The sequence below is a fragment of the Zonotrichia albicollis genome, chromosome 12 (genome assembly GCF_047830755.1).
Source record: "Zonotrichia albicollis isolate bZonAlb1 chromosome 12, bZonAlb1.hap1, whole genome shotgun sequence".
Taxonomy (NCBI): domain Eukaryota; kingdom Metazoa; phylum Chordata; class Aves; order Passeriformes; family Passerellidae; genus Zonotrichia; species Zonotrichia albicollis.
The window spans coordinates 7,455,477-7,478,932 of NC_133830.1; the positions used below are offsets into that span (position 1 = coordinate 7,455,477).

Here is a 23,456-nt window from a genome sequence, read left to right on the forward strand (position 1 = left end):
AAATAAATTACTGTATAGTACTGTATAATGGTGTTCACATTATAACTGACAATTAGCACCATTAAAGAGAACGCTCATAAACAGCCAAAGCTCACATCAAATTAACACAACCATGATTAAAATCACTCTTCTGATTTCTGCTCTTCACAGAAATAAGCGGCATTTTGCATAAAAATTACTACGAGGCAGCTAAGAAAAAATTTAAAAAATAACCGCATGGTTATGCTGGGATGGTGGTACCTCACTCCAGCAGCACAGAGAGCACTGCCACGTCAGCTCCTCACTTGCTATGAAATATTAAGCAATGGGTTTCCCTCGGAGCAGCCAGCCAGCACAGTGAGCCCTGCCTGCTGCTGGGAACCAGTTTGGTGGCACGGGAGATTAAAGTGCTGCAATTACTCCTCTTGGCTCTAATGAGGGAAACCCGGGTTCTCTCCTGGCCTGAGGGAAGCTCATCTTCTTTATTTTAATTTTGTCACTTTTCCACTTAAGTGGTTTCTAGCATTTGCACGTCCACTTATATTGCTTCGGTTTCAGAAAGAAAAAAATAACCTGAGGAATTCTAGTGGTGAAGAACAATAACAAAATACAAAGGAGTCAGCAATTGATTAAAACTTAGAAAATGCAACATTAAAAACTTCTCTTAACTCTAAGAAAAAAAAAAAGAAAGCCTTTTTCTAAACTGGCACAGAGCCCATGTCCTCATTAGGATTCACACTCCACTCACACAGAAATACATTAATGGTATCACTTTAATGCAGCATCACAGCATTACTTCCTGGCCTCACCCAGATATTGCTTGCAAAGTGGCAAGAAAGAGGGGAAAAAGAAGTTTCTAGCGAATGCTGGCCAGGCCTGGTATCAATTTGGATGTACGTGGAAGTTTGAAGTACATGGACATCTCTGATCATGAATGCTGCTTCAGAGAAAGCCAAACTCATAATGGCTTCATAAAGATCAAGTATCACTAAGGAAAATCTAATCAATAAATAAGCAATCAAGACCACATAATGAAAGAATACCATTACATGTGCCATAGTTTAAAAAGAAGTCACAATATGCTACATTAAAGTACTGCAAGATAATACACCTTTGATCCAACATGCCTTTAAAGCAGGAAACAAAAGGATGTTCTCATATATCTTACTAACTAATTTAACATATAAATCATAAAAAAATATGATCCAGATGGGCTTCAATGAAGGAAACCAATTAACGTAGACAGCCTTACCATCTGACACATTAGTTGTAATAATAAAGACCAAACAACATGGTCAAACAATAATGCTCTGTATTAGATCTGACATTTCTAATTAGTTTCTGTATCCTCTTCAAGAAAAAAGATTACCAGCAAGCACTTTGTTTCCCAGAGGAAAAAACTTCTAAACTTAATGTGCACAGATCTCATTCTATGGATGAAGCTGATCTGTGTTCCCTTGGGATGTGCTTTGGAACTAATGGGTTTAGCATAGACCACATCTGGTTGCAAAATAAAGACTCAGAAAACATTTCCTTTCAGCTGCATTGCCACTGTAACTGCTGCAGACCTGGAATGCCAATACCTGCACACTGCTGTAAGCTTTCCCTGAGTCCATGGGCTCAGAAGAATCAGAATGGTTTAGGCTTTGCTTTCTGTAGGACAGAATTTTGGTTTATCCTTTCCACAGCCTCCCTAGAAATGCTACTTCTCAAATGAAGTAGGGTGTTTTTTGGCACAGACCTCCCAGCATCAGGCAATTGGGGTTGCATCAGACAGTTGCAAGCTGCACCACAATTAGCATTACAAATTAAAAGCCCCACTGAGAATACATGTACAGTTGCTGTTTGAGAAGTCTAATCCCAACTATTTAGACAGGTTTTGCATCTATAATCAATAATGACTCAATTTCATCACCTTAGTCCTATTGGACCCTCCAAAACCCATCCACAGAAATCCTTTGCACCACATCATTGAAAATCAGAATTCTTGTGTAGGAGGTAGATAGCATCACAATAGGGAAAGGCTTGATTTGGCAACTGTTCTTCCTTAAAAAAAAAAAAAAAAGTATGGGAATGGCTGTGGGAATTCTGCTAATGTCATAATATCAAGGAAGGACAGAGGTCCATGTCATTGCAACAAACACAAATCATTCGGAAATCATTAGGATTAACACTAAACCTATCTGATCCAGCAATTTTTTTGGTCAGCATTCAAAAACAAGCAAAAATAACATAAACAAAGGCAATCTCCGCCCAGTTTTCAAGTTAATATCCTAAACAACTGAAATGAAGAACATTTAAACCATAAGAAAATTATTTCGAGAAACATGCTTATTTCCACAGTACAAGAGCTTCCATTCATCGAGCCATCATCAAATAACCTTGGAATCCCAAGAAAGCTTTTCTGAAGTAGAAATACTATTTTTGACACAAACAAGAAAGGTCAGCCTTTTTCACCCACCCCCACTCGCCCAAATTTCAGAAGAGGAGTTGACTGGCTCTGTAGATTTCCTGAGTGCCTCATCCTGAGGTTTACAAACACCAGTTTTGCCAATTGAGACAGACAGGGCAGCATGACAGTGTTGGAGCTTTTGCTCCCTCTGCTCAGGTGTGGCCCCTTGTGAGAAATCACAGCTACATCAAGGAGATGATAATGGAAAAGCTCATTAAAAAGAAGACAAAAATAAAATCTCTCCCTCTCAGAAAATCTAACGTACAGGTACACAATTGGGATATAAAAACCAGGTTCTAATTCTTGTGTGATGGGGCACTTTGAACATGCAGGTGAAAATTGGAGGTTTTGATAATGTACCAATCTGTGACAACCTTCCTTTGAGCTTTGGAAGCCTCTTCCCACCTCCTGATAAACGTAACTTGGTTAAAGCCTCATGTGATGAATTATGGCAAGCTGGGGGTTGAATCAAGTCCCAGGACTATCACTTCTGCTCACCCATGAATTTTCTGGGAAAGCAAGCACAGGTCCTGGCAACCTGCTCAAGATCCACATGCCACACTTGGGAACCGCATATCTGCTTACCCACAGGCAAAGGTAATCCCAGATAACCTCTTGTTTATCTCACCATGCAAAACCTTGGCTATCGAGTGAAAACTATCAACAAACTCTGTTGACACAGAAAACACTGCAGTGATGAAAGAGCGACCTGGGGCTACTGCTCACAGACCAAGATTCAACAGCACCCAGCTCCCTGCCTGCACTCAGGGCCCTCCAAAGGCACATCCCTGCGCACAGGTGCCTGGCCCATCTGAAGCCATGTCCCCACAGTCACTGCACACAGGTGCTTGGCCCTGTGTCTGAGCCCATCTGAAGCCATGTCCCCCCCAGTCACTGCACACAGGTGCCTGGCCCTGGCTCTGAGCAGGGCTCTGCTCCCAGGGCACTGTGCCTGAGGCCGGGCCCCACTCCTGGGATAGCTGGGCTGCTCTTGGCTAGGGCTGGCTCAGGCCTAGCTGGCTCCAGCACAGGCAGAGCAAACACAGAGCTGTTTTCATGGATCTATGGAGAGGTCCTGTTAGTGCCAGGCAGGGGACAGCAGCTGAACCCAGGTAGAGGTCACGTCCTGTGTGTGGGCGATGAGCAATTCTGCTGACAGACAGCGGTTTCAGCACGATGGCTCCCAAACTGCCGCTGTTTCTTTGAAAGCATCATGGGAAAGGAAAAGTTTGGAGGACAACGAGGTCACTCGGCAGATACTTGTAAGCAGATCCTCCCACACATGGAAAGCTTATGGGACAAACGAGAAAAGTGGCTGTTTGCAACTTAACCCATGGGACATGAGAGCTGGCAAGGCCAGCAAAGCAGAGCTCAGAGCTGACATTGCAGAAGCACATGAGAGATGATGGATAGAGTGCTGTGAGGGCCGGAAGGGCCTGCAAAGTGATTCATTCACTGAAAGAAACATTGCCCTGTTTCACAGTTGCCCTGGACTACAGCAATACATTCTGATTTTGTTTTCTCTGAGAACACAAGCACATGTCTCTCCACTCACCTCAACGGGGAACCTCTTGCCGTTGATGCTGTGCTCAGAGCCAGCTGATCCGTTGCTTTGGCCCCAGTGAAACTCCACTTTCTCTGCCTTGAATCTGCCCGGTAACCCGGCACCACTGACAAAATAATCGTCCTTCAACAGGATAGCAACTGCACACACAGAACAACAAGAAAGAAATTCAGCATAGTTCTTCTGAAACACTTTTTTGCTCATTATATCAGAATACTTCTCCTAATACATGTAAAATGTTGGATCATCATTTTCCTCTTTACAAGGATTGTTAAAAATCAGGTCTGCAAGTAATGTTGGCTAATTCTGGAAGCGATTATGAAGTTACACAGACTACAGAAAATCCCAAAGTCCAAATTTCTCAAGGACATTTTGCCCTCCTTATTGGACTTTGATTAAAATTTAAATGGAACCTACATCAAAACCTGTTTAATGTGGTTCCAGAGGGTAATGGCTGACCATGGTAGCTGCCCTTATAAACCCCTCAAGGTCGGTAGATCACAAGTTAAGAAAAGAATGGGTCTCCTGTTTTTTGGATTTCCTCTTTTTTGTTGGTGGGGACCCTGTGCCCTGTCCCACCTCTACTGCTGGACATGCTGGGTGCTTCCCTTAACCTCCCTGCTCCTCACCTCTGTAAAATAGGAAGAGTCAAAATAACATTTTTGAGACCCAGTCATGAGACATCTTCACATCTCAAAACTGTGTTTTATTACTGTTATAATACAACTGTGTTGTATTATAACTGATATTATTATTACATGATTCAATGAGGGTCAGAAAGATCTACTTTGTATTCTCTTTTCACTTCCAAAAGCCTTTGTATTTTATGTAACAATAAAAGCCCTAGGTCCAAACAGAGGGCAGAATCATATGGTGGAACCTGGTACATGTTACCTGTGGTCCAACCAAGAACTGATTCCAGCTTTCAAAAAATTCCTTTCTGCTACTCTCACTACAATATTCCCTTCCTTTCCAGCATTTCCTGGTTTTAATACATACCATTCCTAAAAACTGCTCCCCACAAAATTATTTCTTCTCATCCCTCACAAAAACAGAACTAAAATTTGAATATTGTTTTCTGTAAAAGTGATTGCAGACCAGTGCTTGCTGTGCCTAGAATCCTAGAATTTAAGTTTTGGGGTTGATTTCGGAGATTTCTTTCTTTTTTAATGGAAATAGCAAAACCCACAAGGATTTCTCTGTGTTCTTAAGCCAACTGTGTCATCACAACAGGAACATTAATATGAATCCAATTTTGTTATGTAAGAAGGAGGATTTTATTCACCACTGGAAAAAAAAACAAAAGCAAGCTACTTGTGAAATAAAAGTTGTTTCTCTGTTGGTGACTCAGTGCTGCAGGCCAGGCTTTGTGCCCTCCCCTGACAGGCACCCACAGCAGCAGCAGCATCTCCGGTGCAATTTTTCCACACAGCTCAACTTTAAACGGTTTGTGTCAAAACCATCCTAATGTTAAATTGCATGAGATGCTCAGATGTTTCTAAACTGTGCCAGCAAATTCATGGGGCTGTTTTCTTCCTTGATTTCTGCTTCTTTCTGCACTCCCTTTGCATGCTTTGTGGAGGAGGATGGGTGGTGCAGAAGTGGCTACAGGACAGTGCCTGTGCCACAGGCAGTGGCACTGCTGGCAGTCACTGTCTGCTTACACCAAATCCCTGAAACATGAGTGACTGAAAGCACCACTGCTCTCTACTTCCCTTAAAAAATTCTCAATGAGCTCAGCAGTATTTTAAATGGTGAAAAATCTCATTCAATCAGTTAGTTGCAAATTCCATAGATGAAATTGTAGGAGATGAGGAATACAGCAAAGCAAATTCGCATGCATCTGTTAAAAACCTCTGTGGAGAGTCAGTTGCATCTGATAAATATTTGATAGTTCCCAAATAATTTATGGCTCTGTCAGGGGTCATTTTACTTGTTTTAGATGAATAATTTAAAAGGATAATTAGTAGGATGTACAATCTGGAATGTTCATCTAATTGTTCATTTTACAGTATTTCTTACACTGCTGAGCTGTGTGACACATGTTCCCATCACCTTCCCAGCTAAGCAGCATCCCCTTACTGCCAGGAACTTCCCTTCTTTTTCTGTGACCCCAGATATCCAGGACTGAAAAAACTGAAAATCACTTTACTGAGCTTTGGGAGCCAATGCTTTTATCCCAGGATTTCTGTAAAGTGCAAGGAATCAATCCCCAAAGCCTACAAATTAAAATACTGTATAATTGAGATTAAAAACCCAAAGAAAGTGGTGTGCAGCCACCAGAACCACAATTGTGTAATGCCATTTTCTTGTTCAGGGCTGGTGTTGGATGCCCATCACCCCTGTGAGAGCAGGAATAAACCTGGACTCAAAGCAACTCTTCCCCTGCCCTAACAGAGCAGCTCTGATGGTCAGGCCCAGGCAGAGTGATGCATATTGCACAGGATACTAAACAACATTTCTGGCAGAAATTTTAGTAAGTTTTTCTAAGCAGAATTCTCCTGATTTTAGTTTTGGTATAAACATAACTAATGCAAATACAACTATGAAATGTGCATATCCTCCAAGTGATCTCTATCACTTAATACTATGGTCAGCTACTCTAGTGAAGAAATTGAACCCATGTTAGTGCCTTTGCCAATGTAACTGTGCACAAAAGCACTTCTAGTCAAGACAGAGACCTATAAAATCCATTGATATTTTCTGAATGAAACACTGTTTTCTGTACATTGTCTGCTCTTTACCTGATAGAGAGGGGGACACAAACAAGAAAGAGCAGAACAAATCTAAACAGAATTACCTCTCAAAGCCTAAAAATAATTCATTGTTCAATCATTTAAAAAAAGATTACTAGGTCCTACAGCCATAACAATAACCCAAGCAGCATATTTCCTGCCAGTTAATGAGCATTAAGGTTAAGGGCCTTTAGCTTTCCCAGGACCCCTGTCTCTTTAAACCAGACATTAATTGCTGAGAAATGCCCTCTACATCCATCACCATTTCTTAAACAGTTATTTAGTTTACTGTCTCTGTCAGTCTGCAATATGAAGGTCTTGTGTGGCCATCTGCTCCAAGACTCCACTGCCAAAATGCATCGGGATTTATGGCACAGTCGGCCTCTATCTTCTACCCACAAGCCAAAACATCTTACTTGGTTTGCAGCTCTGCCACTTACCACCTTAAAAATTAATGCCAGGCAAGTTTCTTCAAAAGGTCAGAAAACCAAGAAAAGGAATGGGACTTAATAAAACAAGGGAGGAGTTAGGAGCTCAGCAGAAGAAATCAGGGCTGACAGCGAGGCAAAAAGAGTCTTCACGTTACCAGTAAAAGGCCGTAAGTTACCAGGAAAAGTGACAGTTACTGTTGCTCTGAGAAGCAATAACTTGTCAGCAAAAATCCATACCCCAATGGGTGAGGAAATCAAATATAGCAGCAGTGCTAAAATCACCCAGCAGAGAAGACTGAAGCTTCAGCTTTCATTGCCAACTGTGCCAAGACCAGAAAATCTGCTGACACTTTTCAGTTCAATAGAACAAGGTTCTGGCTTGTACCAGCAACAGTGTGGCCAGCAGGACCTGGGCAGTGACTGTCCCCTTGGCACAGGGCTCACTTTTGGGCCCCTCACTACAAGAAGGACATTGAGGAGCTAGAGTGTGAATAGAGAAGGCAACAGAGCTGGGGATGGGTCTGGAGCACAAGTTTGATAAGGAATTGCTGAGGGAGCTGAGGGGGCTCAGCCTGGACAAAAGGAGGCTCAGGGGGGATGCCTTCTTGCTCTCTACAACTCCCTAAAAGGAAGCTGCAGCCAGGTGGGGGTCAGTCTCTTCTCCCAGATAACAAAGGACAAGACAAGAAGAAATGGCCTCCAGTGTTGGCAGGGGAGATTCAGATTGAATATTAGAAAGAATTTCAAAAGGGTTGCCAAGCAGTCGAAGAGCCTGCCCAGGGAACTGCTGGAGTCACCATCCCTGTAGGTGTTTAAAAGATGAGTAGATGTGGCACTAAGGGACATGGTTTAGTGGTGTCTTTGGCAGTGCTGGGTTAATGGCTGGAATCAATGTTCTTAGAGGTCTTTTCCAGTCTAAATGATTTTATGATTCTAGCATGGTTTCCTAATGTGTGTGCAGCAATGTTACTGTTACATGTAAAGGATAGCATTAACATCCTTCTTAGAGGAATAGCACCATCACTTTTTTCAGGTCTTTTTAATTACATTTATTGCTGATTACCACAAACAGCCTCTCTGACCATAAAGGGCAGGGTGCATAACATGAGTAGATTAATTAAGCACCAAATTTCCATAGCATTCAACCTTGCCTGAACCTCGTGCTGCTACCAAGGGCAACCAAGTCAGGATTACAAAGCAAACAGGAGCACTTCTCAGTGAATCTGGGAAAAAACCCCAAGTAATGCAGCAAAACCCCCAGCTATGCTTGTGGTTTACGTTAACTGGATTTGCTTTGTAGTGAAGGAAAACAAGCTACAGTCTGCCACTCCATTTCATCTAAGGGGCAGTAACTCCTGCTAAGATCCTGAACTGCTGGAGCTGGATCTGAGGCACTTGCTGGACTCCAGGCCATGGCTCAGATGTGAAGTGCCCTGGAGTTGATGGGTGTATCTGAGGTCACACTGTGTGCACAGCTGAGCCACCAGCTCCAGAGCAGGTACATGCCCTGGGTCCAGCTAGCCCACCTGTGACAGGGCACATAGTGCAAAGAGACTATAGAGATGCATGTCAGATGTTAATAAAGATAAAAATATACTTCCAATAAATAAAATTGAATTAATTAGTGGTTTAATCCAATTCCCTAAAAATACTTGACCTTGTCAAATGAAGAGGGTGGCCTTATAATTTCTGCTTTTTACATTTTTAGAATTAAAGAGTAATCAAATGCATGCAGCTTTGCATATAAATCAACCTTGACCTTTCGTTGAACTGTTTTGGTAAAAATAAGCAGTACTCATGCCTGCTCTTTTTTCTCTAAAAGCCAGAACAGACAGAGCAGAAAAGGATTCAGTTCAGTGAAGAACACTGTGCTATAATCATACCAGAAAAACATTAATAAGCCCCCACTACTCCGAGCAGTTATTGCTCTTTCTTCTCTAAAATCTTCCAATTTCTAAGACTTCCCCTCTCCTTCCCCCTGAGCCCTGTATCTCAGCATTCTTTTGGATTAGGTGTTACAGCCTCCCAAAGCTGATAATTCAAGGTTACACCTTGAAACTCTTACATTGCCTTTTATTCTGAGGAATAACTGACTACCAAGAGAATTAGTTTAGATTGAGAACAAAAAAAAAACCCACCAAAAAAAGCAGCCCTTAAAAAAAACCCCTTAAAATCAATCTGTAGAACTAGCTCTGCAGAGAACGCAGAGGCAGAGGTAGGTGGCTCCTACTGAAAAATTACATTAAAAAAAAAAGACAAAAAACCCAAACAACAGAACAATGAAAAAGGAGGAGGTTGGAACATGGCTTGAATTTCTAATTGACTGCAGTCAGGCTATGGAGACAAGCAGAAGAGAACATACCTGTTTTTCCTGTGTTTTTCATCCAAGTCTTGTTTGAAGATTCATTGTCAAAACCATCCAGCTGCAGCTCTTGATACTCATCTCCAACGTGGGCCAGGTGGTCGATGATGTCTATGGGGGACTGGTGAGACCCCCCACACTTCTCACTGGACGTCACCCAGTGCTCAGGACCATAGGTACCTGTGAAAAAACACCAATGTCAGCATGCCAGTGCTGGAGAACTCTTAAGTGTGAGGATGAAGCACTTAAGCTCCCCAGGTAACTCCACCACAGTTACAATTCCCACATTTGAAAGAGGTTAAGACTTTTTAACTTATGAGGAGACTGAAATCCTTTGGCTTTGTGCTGTGTTCCAACTTGGCCTCTGGCAGTAATGAACAATGGCCTTTTTTAAAAAACAACTATTCTATAAAACTTTCTGCAGTTCCCAAGCTCCTCCCGTGCATATGTTATCAATTACCACATTGCTCCAGGAACTTCCCTAAAGTTCCAGACTTAATATATTACTGTATGGTTTATCCTTTCATTATGGACAAATAACGTAACAGACACACATTATTCTTGCAATACTGTGCTTAGATAATATGATCTTTATTCATGATCTCATTTCTTTTGGAGGTTTTGAAGCCAGAAAATAATAAAAGAAAGAATTATGTTAAATGCATGTTACTAAATTTGAAGAAAACAATGATGGAAAAAAAATTACTCTGGAAGAAGTAAACAGGACAATAACCTCTCAGGAATGCACAGTAAATTTATTTTGTTGCTATTCTTACATGAGTTTTCTGGTTTTGATGAACAATTAAAATAATATGGAAAAATGAAAGGTCTGAGGAAAAGACCTTGTCATGCACACCACATACCAGCCCAAGACGTACTAGAACACCAGAGACCCTCAGCACCACTCTTAGGAGGATCTAAAATGAATTTCAAATTTTTCTTATGACCTGCCTCTCTTTAAGTTGTATTAACAGAGACTGAGAGCTTACCTTCCTAAGAGTGCAAACAGTGGTTTAAGCTCCTGAAATGACAGCATAGATTTCTTGTAAAGCACTTGTTGCTCACAGCTCTTTAAGTGCTTTACAGCAGGAATCAGCTACATTATTCTCCTGTCAAGACAGGGAAGCTGATGGCTGAGAAGGGAAGCAACTTGCCCAAGCTCAAGGCTAAATCCAAGTTACAACCCAGAGCTGAACTCTGCTCTCCTGAGTCCTGATGTCACACCTGTGTCACACCTCTGAACCACACAGTCAGCAGGTCTGTTCAGGGGGCAGCCAGCAGGAAATGAGGCACCAATGTGCATTTATTACCCTTGCATCTGAGCAGCATATGTATATTCAATTAGTGCCATCTAAACCCAGCAGTTGGGAAGGCCAGTTTCTCTGGCCTCTGGGTTTTAATCTGTCTAGTTGTAAAGTGCATTAGTGCTCTCTTCTTATGAGCTGATGCAGGACACTTAATCAATGGCAAGATTTTGCTATACTCATCACACACAAATGCTGTCTGGTACCCAAAATACAATAAGAAAATTTTATTTTCAAGTACAATAAGGCAAAATTGCAACATAGTTTAAAAATCCTTTACATCATCTGCCCAGGTTAAAAATCAGGTTTTTTTATCTTGGGGTTCAACTGATATTGTCAGCAAGAGCTGCTTTCAGCTATTTTCCAATGTACCACAACAAAGGAGAACAGAATTTTTAAAACCCCTGCATAGTGGAAACCAAAAGTCTTCCACTCAAGCACAGCTATTTTTCTCCAATCAGGATGCTCTTAGTAATTGGTCTGTAGTGAGTTAATTGGAAATTCAGATTTACTTTACATATAACCTTGCATCTACCCCATGAAATTTGGGAATTTGCTTTAAATATCTAGCACTACACATAATCAAACCCGCCAGCTCTGGTTTTCTGGCTTTATTATAAACAAGGGGTGAGCTTTTCAAAAGCACTCTGCCCACAGAGGCTATCGCAGTGGTTTCAGCTGTGCATTCAAAAGGAGCAGTGCACTCCAATTTTTCTTTTATAAACATTCTGGTGTCAATGAGGAATTTTTTTCCTTTTTTTAAGTAGGCAGATTTATTTTAGCAGAGACTGTAGGGTTTCTTCCATGTCACAATTATTTATTTATTTATTTTAAGTATAGCCAGTTCTCAACCTATTTGCAGTGAAACTGCCTTGTCAAAATGAATAAAATAAGCCATAAAGGTAAACAAACAAACCACCATGTTGAATTAAAACATCAAGTGACTTGGGTACCTGAACTGACTCTTGCTGAAATGTAGTGTTTCACAGACTTTTGAAGGCTTTGTTTCATTTTAAAAAACAAGTCTTCCTTTTTTTCTTAAATTAATTTAACTTGCTTGAATTAATTTAATAGCAATAAATCTCTTTTGATAAACACAGTAGCTTCACTTGCTTGTACATCTATAATCTAACAAAACAAAGCCTAGCAGTATCTGCTTTCTTCATGTGACAGGATAAGTTTCCATGCATAAAATGTTTCCATACTTGTGCTGAATTATTAAAGAAAAAAAAAAATCTAATGCAATGAAACTCTCTCAGCAAGTCAAAACCTCAACTTAGTGCTGGTGCTGTGACTCCAAGTCCTGACATCACAAATTATAGTCATAAGGCTAAGCTCTGATTTTGAGGTTCAAGACCTGCTAGTTAAAATCAGCCCAGGATTTTATAAATGCCTGGACTAGTCACTGATTTCTTTCTCAGGTTTTTGATATGTAAATGGCTCCATGCAATGTGACCTGCACCACAATGGCTGCAGACTGAGAAAGACAGAGGGACCACAACCCAAACACCTCCACTCCCAGCAGTGCAGAACTGGGGCTGCCCCAGCTGTACAATGACCACAGAAAGGGGAAGGCAGGCCCAGGAGGGGAGAGGAAAACTTCTGAGCTTGAAACAAAACTAAATAAATTATAGCTTCTACCCAGGAAAAAAAAAAGGCACTCAACAACCTATAAAATGTAATCAAGAATAGTGCAGTGTGATTCACAAATTCCCAGGTGGCCATCAGAAGAGTTCAGGCCCAACTGCCTGATTTTTTCCATGGACATTCAAGTGCACTTTCAATTAAAACTGATCTTCCACTACAGATTTCAAATTAATTCTTCTTCTAAGTGTCTCATGCTCCAGACATCCTTGCTTTGCAAAAAAGCCCTATATCATTAGAGGAGGAAATAGAACACTTTTTCCAAGCTTGCAGATATTGATTACCTATTCCTTCCATCAAAGCACAATTGCCATTCTGCACTGTATAAATCTCCTCAGCGTTAGACACTTTATAAAGTACTGAGAATTATATCATTAATCATTTGCAGTTACACCTGTCTTGCTTTATTGAATTCTTTGTTTTTTAGAACTTTAAATAAATGCTTTTAAATAAAAACATGACACTAAATAAAGACTCTGTTTCACTTAAACCTAGTTAAAAAAAGAAATCCTGTAATTCTGCGTGTGACATTTACCCATCTGAAACACAGGAACTTATGGCTATTTGTATTTCATTTTTCCAACAGTAAGCATGGTGACTTAAATCAAATAAAATTTCAAATGAATTTGAGTTGGCCTTTTAAGGCTGATAAATAATTCGGTTTTCAGAAGCCAAGTTAAGAGCCCACACCTGTGTTAACAAATAACACACATTTCCACTGAGATGGTGGGACAACCTGCAGGCAAAGGTAAACACCAAGCAGCCTCCTCCTAGAGCTGGAATATTTGATGCAGAGGCAGCACAGAAAGAATGATAACTGATAATGTTTGGCATCTGCAGGAACTGAAAAGGAAACCATGGGTTTGGGTGTAACAGCTGGGGCAGGAGGGCTGGATCCACTCCAGATCAGCCAAATGCAAGAGCAGGGTGTGCTGGGGTGGCAGCCAGGTCTCTGTGGACTTGAACTTTCCTCTGCTGACATCGGGGACATAAGGAATCCCACGGCTGGAAGGAGAGCTGGGCTCAGGGAGCTCAGCACACCTGGGGTGTCACACAATTTTTAACCCACACTTCATGCCAGAGATGTTATCACCCATCCTTGTCTGAAATCATCTGATGCTTCCTAGATTCTTTTCTCATGCAAAATCATTCTGTCAATGACTGCAGTAACTTTAATAGTTTTTTAATACACTGTCTGCTCCTTAAATATAATCCAAGATTACTTTTTTTCTTCCTTTTACTGTACAAAGAAATGAGCAGTCTTCATTAATGAAAAACCATTAAAGTAATGTATTCTGCCAAAATCTAATTAAAGCTTGTATAAAAACTTCCACTTAAAAAAAAAAATCAAATATATTTGTTTTTCTCACACAGAGAAGGTGTTTTTTTAAAACATCTGTTATTAAAAACATTGGCATATTCTTGATTTTGCATAACTTTTTAATTAATGCATCAGCTACTCTGATATAAACTGGTCTGTAACATATATACCTTTACACAGATATAGTTTAACAGAAATTAGCAAATTTTGAGTCATAGGATTTTCATCATTCATTTGTAAAGAAGTAGAAGTATAAGCTTTTTTTTTTTTTAAATTTCACTAGTTTTCTAAACATTTTTACAAGTATGTGATTTTAAATCTCAGGCCTGACATGGAAAGAACTAGCTTAGAGGCTTTAATTTTGGAGGGTTTTTATTATTTGTTCTTCTTGAGTCCTTTTTTTAACAGAATTACCTCAGACAAATCTTCTTCTGTGCTCAATGCCTCTTTACTTTTCATTTCTGAATGAAAATGGTAATAATGATTGCAAAGCAATCAGATCCCCTCGTTTCTGTAATTAGCTTGGTCATTTCATGGAGACATCCTATCCCATCATCTCAATATGGGAGAAAATTCCATGTTTCTCTTAGAACAAAATCCAACCAGTTATTAGGGATGGACAGAACAAATTAGTATTTCCTCTTCAAATGAAAACTGAGGTCCCAGCCTTTGCTTGCACAGCTCTGAAGGGGCACCAGCCTACAGACTTCAAGGATCACAGCAGGTAAAAAACCTCTGTAAATTTTACAGGCTCTGTATAAATGGAGATGCCTCCCTTTTCAGAGACTAGCAGCTATGACCTGCCCAAGCATTCCAGCATTCAGCTGAGCAACACTACAGATCTGAATCTCTGCCTACTTGAACTGCTCCATCACGAGCCAAATCTCAAGAAACACTGAAATGTCACCATCAGCAAACAAAATCAGTTCCTTTCTTCCACACAGAGGAAAAACAAGGAAGAGGTGCCCTTGCTCGGCTACAAAGTAATGAACTTCAATAGCAGGCTGGATTTTCAAACAGCAAAAAATTGTTTTAAACAAACAAGTATCAGTGAAATTCACTACAGAAGTGAAGGATTTTAAGATCTTCAGAAATCTCAGTCCCAGGGCTCCTCTCTGTTAGCTGGAAACAAAAACCTGAAGCTGTTACTTGATGCCAGAAGATGTCATCATCACTGTTTGCCATTTAAAAGGAGCTGTTCCAGTAAGTCCAGGAAGGTGCTTAAGCCACATAAATAGTGACAGGAAGCAAGGCAGCACTGCAGATCCAGGCTGGCTGAAAAATCAGCCTCCCTCTACCCTCTCCTCTCACCTGCAGTCCCCTCCTGGGAAGCAGAAATAAAGTGAAATCTGTAGGATGAAGCCTAAAGACTGCACTTAGATACAAGGCCGAAAAGAATGATTTGAATGACACATCTCTTGCTGATTGATTTAGCATGAGGCTGCAGAGGTAAAGGCATAAAAATCCCTGAAAGCCTTGATAAAAATCAGTAGCATCTTTCAGAAGTCTTCCCATTGCAGAGAAAGCAGCCACGTTGTTAAATCATTATATTAGGGGGAAAAGTTGCTGAAATTATACTGTCTTCCTCTAAAGTGGTGGCATACCAAAATCAAAGGGATGGAGAAGGAGAGCCTGTAGTTAAGAGTTCACAGTGCTGCTTTGAACAAAGATTTCCTGCCCTGGGGGAAAAGGGCTTTTCATTTTATTATTCTCTGTCATCACTCTGTTTAACATGAGACACTCGTGCTTGCAGAAAATTCCAATTACTGCTTGAAAAATGAGACCGAATAGCAAGGGCAAGATCCTGAAGAGCTTGCTGAGACACAAACAGGTCCAAGCAATCTGCAAGCTGAGTACAGGGAAGGTGTGCAAGGCTTGGGAGAGGTGCAAACAACCAGGGACAGTTTTCTGAGAAGTCAAAAAATCTGAAAGAAACTTTCCCCAAGAACAATCTCTGATAAGGCATATCTTAACCAGTATTTGTTGGAACAAACACAGAATCCAGGAAGATGGAACAAAAAGGGGTTGGATTTAAATAACCCTTGAGCCACCAGCAGCAGCAGCACAGAAGCACCAATGTCACCAGAGCTCCAGCACTGCTCAGCCATGGGGCTGTGGAAGGAGAACTGATCTTCAGAACTGATCGTGCCAGTGACACTGTCACACTGCCAGGATGTGGCAATCACAAAGAAAGGCTTTAAATCATGCTCCTATATATAAACTATCCTATAATGTCTGCAGCTTTTAAACTGAAAGACAGAGTGCCATGCATGTTCTCCTTAAATTTTCATATCCGCAGATGCTGCAGTTATTGCTGGATTTTTAACTAAACTTCCTAACCTGCCTTTGGAGAAGTTTTGAATGTGTTTTCAACCTTTGTATTCCTTAGTGAACTATTCTCTATTACACAGTCACAAATACAGTGGGTTTTTTTATATGGATACCCCCCATATACAGACTTTCTGCATCCCAATTTTTATCCTCAAAAAAGTATGAAGCTGCTATGAATCTTGTATGAAGCTCCCACTGTACCTATCACCCGGCCAGTGGCAAAATGTATGATAAATATCCAACATTAGGAAACACCAGGACCTTAGGACAAACATTGCAGGAAGCTCACAAAAAAGTGGAGAAAGCGTAATTACTAAAACAAGCTTTTCCCATAAACATTTCAAGTTTTAGCATTTGTGAGCTGAATAATTTACCACCCCACAAAAGTGAAAATGGTACTAAGTTTAGCTATGCTGGCAAAATACTTTGGGGCTTTTTCAGGGGTGTCTCACACAATAAACTCTTGATAGACTTGCCTAATGACCTGTTGAATTTAACAACTAATATTTCAAAATTATTTATATTGAGCACAGAGCACAACAATATCAATAAAATTATTATGCAGAACTCACTGAGTGGGAGGATAAATTGTGGTATTGAAAGTGCCCGCTGGTGGCAAGTGACTGAGACAATGTATATCTACATCCTCTGTTTTTTATCATTTTCTACATTTTTAATAAATGTATCTGACATCTCACACCATTCATTTCATAACTGTCAGAGGCCTTTTAAAACTGCTCACCCTGAGCTGCATATAATAAACGAGGTGATAACTTACAATATAAGGAAAAAACAGGAGATTAATTTATATGAAGGCATCGTAAATTACCTTTCTTCTATTCTTATACTAGTTCAGTAAAGCCTTATGAAGACTAAGGACAGACATAAAAATAGATTTTCCTAAATATAATTTTGAAAAGTATAAATCCTAATGGAAATTACAGAATGAAGATGTATTGCAAATCAATGCAGTAGCTGAGTGAGAGCACTTTATGTTGTTGGGAGGAAGACACAGATTTTAGTAATGGGTGCATTGGACAGGTCACATGCAGGCCAAGTTTCTCTGGAGAAGGGTCTCTCTTTTCAACTATCCTTTTTTCATTTACAGGGTAATAGCTGTATGATGATGGACCTTGAAAGGAGGGATATTTATATTGCTCTAGTGCCCCAATGCAGCAGAAGGAAGAGGGGTTCCACTCTTCCAAACCTCACCAGCAAACAGCTGCTGCCTCAAAAAGCTTAAACTGAACAATGCAAGACAAACACAATATAAAACATCTCAAACTTGAACAGATGCATCCCCCTGGGCTAGCCTCCCCTTCTCTGTAACACCTTGCTTCATGCTTTCTTCTCCAAGGCCATCTTCCAGAGCTGGCACTAACACACCAGAAAGGTGATCAACCTTCCCATGAGAAAGAATAAAAAACATCATTTCTTGCAGAGAGCAAAGATAAAGGAAAAAATGAGTCTGGCATTTCACAGAATTAAACATATGAAAAAGCACAAGCTCATATAATGTTGATGTAAACCATGGTTCCATCTGTGCTACTCCAAGGAGAAAGCACAGCATGAACAAAGCTCTGAGAAAATAAATCTGAGCAAACAAGAGGAAGAAAATGGGCAAGAAACTTTCCCACCCAAGAGTTGTTGGATGCAGATGGAGGTTTTGGGGGCTTCAGCGAGACTTTGTTGAAAGAAAAGGAAGCAAGAGAACCTGAATTTGGCTCAGTGCTAATTACAGCCACCACTGCCAACACCCAGAGCAGGCAAAAGCCAGGAAGACAAGCAGCCAGCCTGGCACTCTGTGCCTGTGATCTTACCATGCACTGCAGGTGATGGAGCTGAAACTGGGGAGCAGCCCTGGGAACATTTGCTGAGCTGAAACTGTGAGACACACCTCAGGCTGCAGGAGTAGTGAGGCAAGGAGAAAATGTGCAAGGACAGACATGATGGGCTCAGGAACCCTTTTGTGGTTTTGGAACCAGAGATCATGGGTTGTTTGAGGGCTTGGCTGAGACCCTGCCAATGCATCAATGCTGCCACGCTGCTGAACCTGCCCAGGGGCTCAGACATGAACACTGAACGACAGTGACAGTAATATACCGTGACATTTACGTCAGGAAATCTAAAATTCCCATCTTGCTTCTCGTCTCCTTCCTACCACCACGAGCTTACATGCTCCATTTCACTCCCTTCCTTTTTAAAGGGAGAAGTTCACCTGTCTCATCAGAGCAGCTGCAAGGATCGCTCAAAACTTCAAGAGAGTTATGGAGATAAAAAGCTGTGCAAGACTCAACTGTCCCACTACAGATCTTGGTGCCAGGGTACCTGCAAACACATTTAGAAAAAACCCAGTTCCAGTTATTTCTCAAAGCACCACAGACTTGAGTTCTATTACTTTTCACATGTACCCTTAATAGGCTTGATCTCACCAAAGAAACTACTAACGTAAATGATGCATCACTGTAACTTAATTACCTCCAATTTGGGTGGGTACAGGAACAGAAAGTACCTTTTCTTGATTCCCATCTGTTCCTCGTAACTAACCAAAGAAGCCCTCCCCAGAGCTCTGTGTCTGAAAGCCAGCATGAAAAAAAAAAGAAAAGGAGGAGGAAAGACAGGAAAAAACAGTATATTTTTATTGAATTTTTGCAGGATGCAAGTTAATAAAACACCCACAGAGAGCACAGAGCAATATAGAAAGGGAATAAAGGGAGGGAGGGCTGATATCAATAAAGCTTATCCAGAGGCACTGGTGAAAGTACTCATCTTTTCAAAAGAAACCTACTACAAAAATGATTTTCACTTGTTGCTTTGGCTGAGGTTTACAAAAAACAGAAGGGTCCTAAGCGGAGGGTGGATTTAAAAAATAAAGCCAGGAAGATAAAATTATCTGTTGTTGAAACATGTCACCCTCAGCTTTTCAAAACCCCTTGTTGATCCTAACCTGACCAGAGACAGCCACCAGATTAGGACCTCATTGTTTTAATCACATCACTGAAAACACTACAGTCCCCAAAGTCACTCATCAAATCTCGACAAATACTGGCTTTGCTGTGATATTGCCATTTTAGGTGAAAACCAACTTTTGCCCAACTAAGTTCTTAATGGTATCTCTGTTCCAGCAGCCTTCTCAATCCAGCTGTCCCTGTCACTAATATGCACCAGTAAAATAGCTCCCAGGAGAGCTGCTGGGAGATTGCTAGCTTTTACTTAATGACACATCATGAACCCTGCCCTCAACTTCTATTAACATTCAGTCTATGTTTCTGCCATTAATTTAAGAGGAATGAAGAGGAAGACAATAAGCAGTCCTAGTGTCCAGCCTGAGGTACTCCATCAGAAGGCACTGCTTCTGTGGCTGACAGAGAACATTTATAACCGGTTCTCTCATTTTTGTTCTATATCTGTCATTTTCAGTATGTTACACTACATGGCTTAAACTGCTCCAAAACAGCTTTACTTTACACTACATGGCTAAAACGGCTCCAAACCAGCTTTACCAGGAATAAACAAACATACCCCCCAAAAAAACCCCCAAAAACCAAACAGAGCCAAAAAACCCAACAAATCAAAGTCATGAAAGGGACCTAATGTTCCTAATGTGGATCTTATTTGCTTGTGCCCCTTCTCTCCAGATGAATTTTAGGTGGTGACCCATCAGTGCTGGAGGAGGGCACTGGCAGCAGCCCCTCTCTTGCCCCAGACCCCTTCCCCTCTGTCAGCACCACCCTTTGCAGGGAAATAAATGCACACAAACACCTGAGCAGCTGCTCTGGGGGAAAACCAGCTGCTGCAGAGAGCTGGCAGCGAGGAGCTGCTGTGATGGGTGGAGTCAGGGTGAGCACTGCAGGAGATTGACTTCCACAGTACCTGTGGTGCACATTTAAACACTAAGTTAAATAAAAATTACAAAAGCTACCCTAGCTGGGATAACAGTTCTTTCCTCCAGCACCACATGGACCATTCATTTAGAGATGGTCACCCCAGAGGGCAGCTTGCAGGCTTTGGGATGCAGCTGTTCCCAGGATGAATTTTCCGGAATGTAAGGGCATCACCAGCTCCTCCACCTCACTGCCTGCAGCTCCCACAGCCTCCCACAGCCTTTCACTTGCTGCCACCAAGGATGCTTGGAAACAAGGCAGGTGTTCCCACAGCCCTCCCTGTCCGGTGTGGGGAAGGCAGCAGCCAGCTCTGAACAGCTCCCCGTGCTCTGCAGACACAGCAGCGTTTGGGCAGCCCATGGTGACACACACCATAAAATGGAATCTGGAGTGCATCACTTCACTGTGAAATCTGTAAGATATTGGATTTATATGGTGTCTGCAGAGCACATTAGAAGATCATCAGCGTCATCATGTCTTTTCGAGACAGCCATAATTATTCAGGCTGTTACTTTATCTCACTGGTGCTTCTGAGAAACTATTCAATATTAGCAAACTCTCACTAAAAACAATGTTTTGGTTGAGGGACTAATCTTCCTATCGGTACACAGCCATACCTGGGCTTATCTACATTACCAATTCCCTGCTGATTGAGTGGATTCATTAACAACACAATCTCTGGTGACTGAAATGAAGTCTCATTCTTCCTATCACCGGTGCCTTGCTGTTTGCTTTTCCTTCACAGTATGCACACAAGTAATTAACTTACTATGCTCTGCTAGCTCCTGACACATTACTTGGCATAGAAAAATTCATGAGCAGGTAGTTAAGCATGCAAAATATTTTCAGTCAAATGAACTTCATAACAAAGCTCTTTTAAGGAAAAATGCAGCTCTTTCTGATACAATGCTGACAGACAGCACACTGCCCATCCCAGCAGGAGCTTCTTGAGAGGTAACAAAAAAATGGATCATTTTTACCCATTTTTGCTTAACGTGTAGGAAATTTCTTTAGGGGGGAATAAACCTGGTAAGCATTAGATGCTCACTGAAAGGATGAGCTTGGAGATCAACCCGATTGTCTCTTGTGGAAGCCTGATGTAACAAGGACAGACACAGGATTCACATGGTATAAAAGAAAATGGAGGAAAAAACAAAACAATGCAAATAGAAGATTCAATTCAATGCAGCACAGGTGAGATTACAAGTGCCTGGAAGTATGGAAAAACAGTGCATTTCAATTTTTACAGCAAAATAAAAAAGGTAAATTGCTATTTAAAGCATGAGTGCTTTTAAGCCTAGAGAAATGGCAGTGAAAACTCCCTAAATAAAAAAATGAAATTTATTGTATGCCCCACCTAATGAGCCCACCGAGGAACATGACTTGAAATATTTAAGTCATTTCAGTAATGCCAAGAAGTAAAACTGGAGTAAAATTACTGCTGTATTTAAGGTTAAGGTACAAAGAGATGGTGACTTAGGACAGAAGCAGTGTGGGGATGATGGGCTAACCCCAGTGCAGACTGGTGTCACTGATGTGACAAGATTGGCACTGAGTTTGATGACACCAGGACTTTCCCTTGGGAATAAAAAGATACTGCATCCCTCTGGAGCTCTCCTCTGATTTGAACCTACTCTAAATGATGATTTTTATCACACCACAGTATTTTTCTAGTACCAGAGGCTGGGAAGCACGAGATCCTCACGCCACGCTGCTGCAGTCCAGCCAGTGATGTACAAAACAACATCACTTGCTCTATGCTATCCTGGTCCTTCCTTCAAGCCAATAGTAGCTGAAACGCCAAAACACATGCAAAAATACTTGACAAAAACCCAGAAACTTAGTTTTAGTTGTGTAAAGACCCATCCACAGTATTTTTCATTCCAACTTTGACCTTTCAGAAATGGAATGACTGTATTGACCTAGAACACTGGTAATTGTGACCTTGAAGTTTCCTTCTAAATAAGGAAAAAATCCTTAAAAATCCTTCACAAGTCCTGGAAAATGAAACTGCTCTTTTCTTCACTTTTTTGCAGAAGACATTTGTTTCTTTCCTCTTCACATGCCACAAGGCATGTACCTTTGCCAATCTCAGACTGTTGTTTCGGCTCATTCGGTCACAAAAGTTAGTTCCTCATGTTCCATCACAGTAATTTTTGCCTGGGACAAAAGAAATAGATCTGCGGAGGACAGAATTCACTGTGATTTGTGTATATCATTTTCCTCTATTCTTGCACTGCTTTCAACTCAGCTCATTTAAATATAGCTCCTGTCATACCCATCATTTTCAGTTCACCTGTTATGCAAAACCACACACTCCAACAGAGCAGCCTTTGCTGCACAGTTTGTACAGATTCTCTACTCCAGGCCTGAAATCCTTATTCATTTATGAACTACACGTTCCTTGAACAGTATTTCCAGTTGCTTAACTGGCATGTTAATGCACAGAATTGAAACCAGATTTTGTTTTTTTGGATTTTCATCAAAAATAAATTATCTCACTTAACCTCTGGCATCCCTGATAGTTACCCAGGTCTGTAAACAGTTCACTTAATCAAGGAAAGCCTTGTAATGTTTCCAAAAGACTGCTGAAGCTTGCTCTGTTCCAGGGGGAGGAATCTCAGGTTTTGTTTGGTTTTCCACTCTTGCAGTATCAGTGAAAACTAACAGGTTTTCATGCCAGAATAAACAGTTGGATAACACATACTGACATGACAAGCATGAGTCACCACACTTCATAAAGCCACCTCTCAGAGCCTCAAAAACAGTTTTCACCTTGTTCAGAAAGGTATTGAGTACTGAAGAACTCAAATCTTGAGTCGTCATTGTGTGTGGCTTTTTGATTTTGTTTTCTAAAGGTTGTTGCCATGTTTAATTGCTCTCCAAGTTTCAATCTGCAGCTTACAGCTTACACCAGCCCAGCAGGTGTCCAGCCTGGTCCTTGTTTGCCTTCCAGGTGATCTTCAGGACACAGCATCTTCCCTTGATGGAGATGCAGACTTCTCCATCCAGACACTTGCAGAGGATCTCCATCAGTAAAGGCAGGTGTGCAGGATAACTCTTCTCCAGAGGGAAGGTCACCCACTGCCCAGGATTACCATTCAGAGAGGTCAGCCAGGCTGGGGATTCAATGATAACGCTAAATAGACCAAAACAGAGCCCTCCCCTGCCCTAATTAGAGGATATTTCTTGGATCAGAAATGTGTAAAGGAATCCTGTTTCCTCTAAATCACAGATATCCTCTAAAAGCCTGGATTCCTTCTTTCAGCTCTGATGGAATTTGTCAATGGACTTTCAGCATCCATAAAGCAAAGTGTGGGGGAAAAAGATCAACAAATCCAGCCTAAGTACCACACACAAATATTCAAAAATGTTATTTTTTTCCTTCAGGTCAACCTTTACTTGTTTCATCTACAAAAATCCAGATACTGACTGGCTCACTGTGGGGA

The 23,456-nt window shown here is 41.1% G+C and overlaps 1 protein-coding gene across 1 annotated transcript in view; it reads right to left on the reverse strand.

Moving 5' to 3' along the window:
* The window catches only part of PTPRG (protein tyrosine phosphatase receptor type G), a 387,825-nt gene that overhangs the window by 168,770 nt on the left and 195,599 nt on the right, over nucleotides 1-23,456 (reverse strand). The window contains exons 3-4 of the mRNA XM_074550465.1: nucleotides 9,524-9,703; nucleotides 3,987-4,135 (exon numbers count right to left, since the gene is read on the reverse strand). Of these exons, the coding sequence (XP_074406566.1) occupies nucleotides 3,987-4,135; nucleotides 9,524-9,703 (329 nt within the window). The remainder of the gene's footprint in view (nucleotides 1-3,986; nucleotides 4,136-9,523; nucleotides 9,704-23,456) is intronic.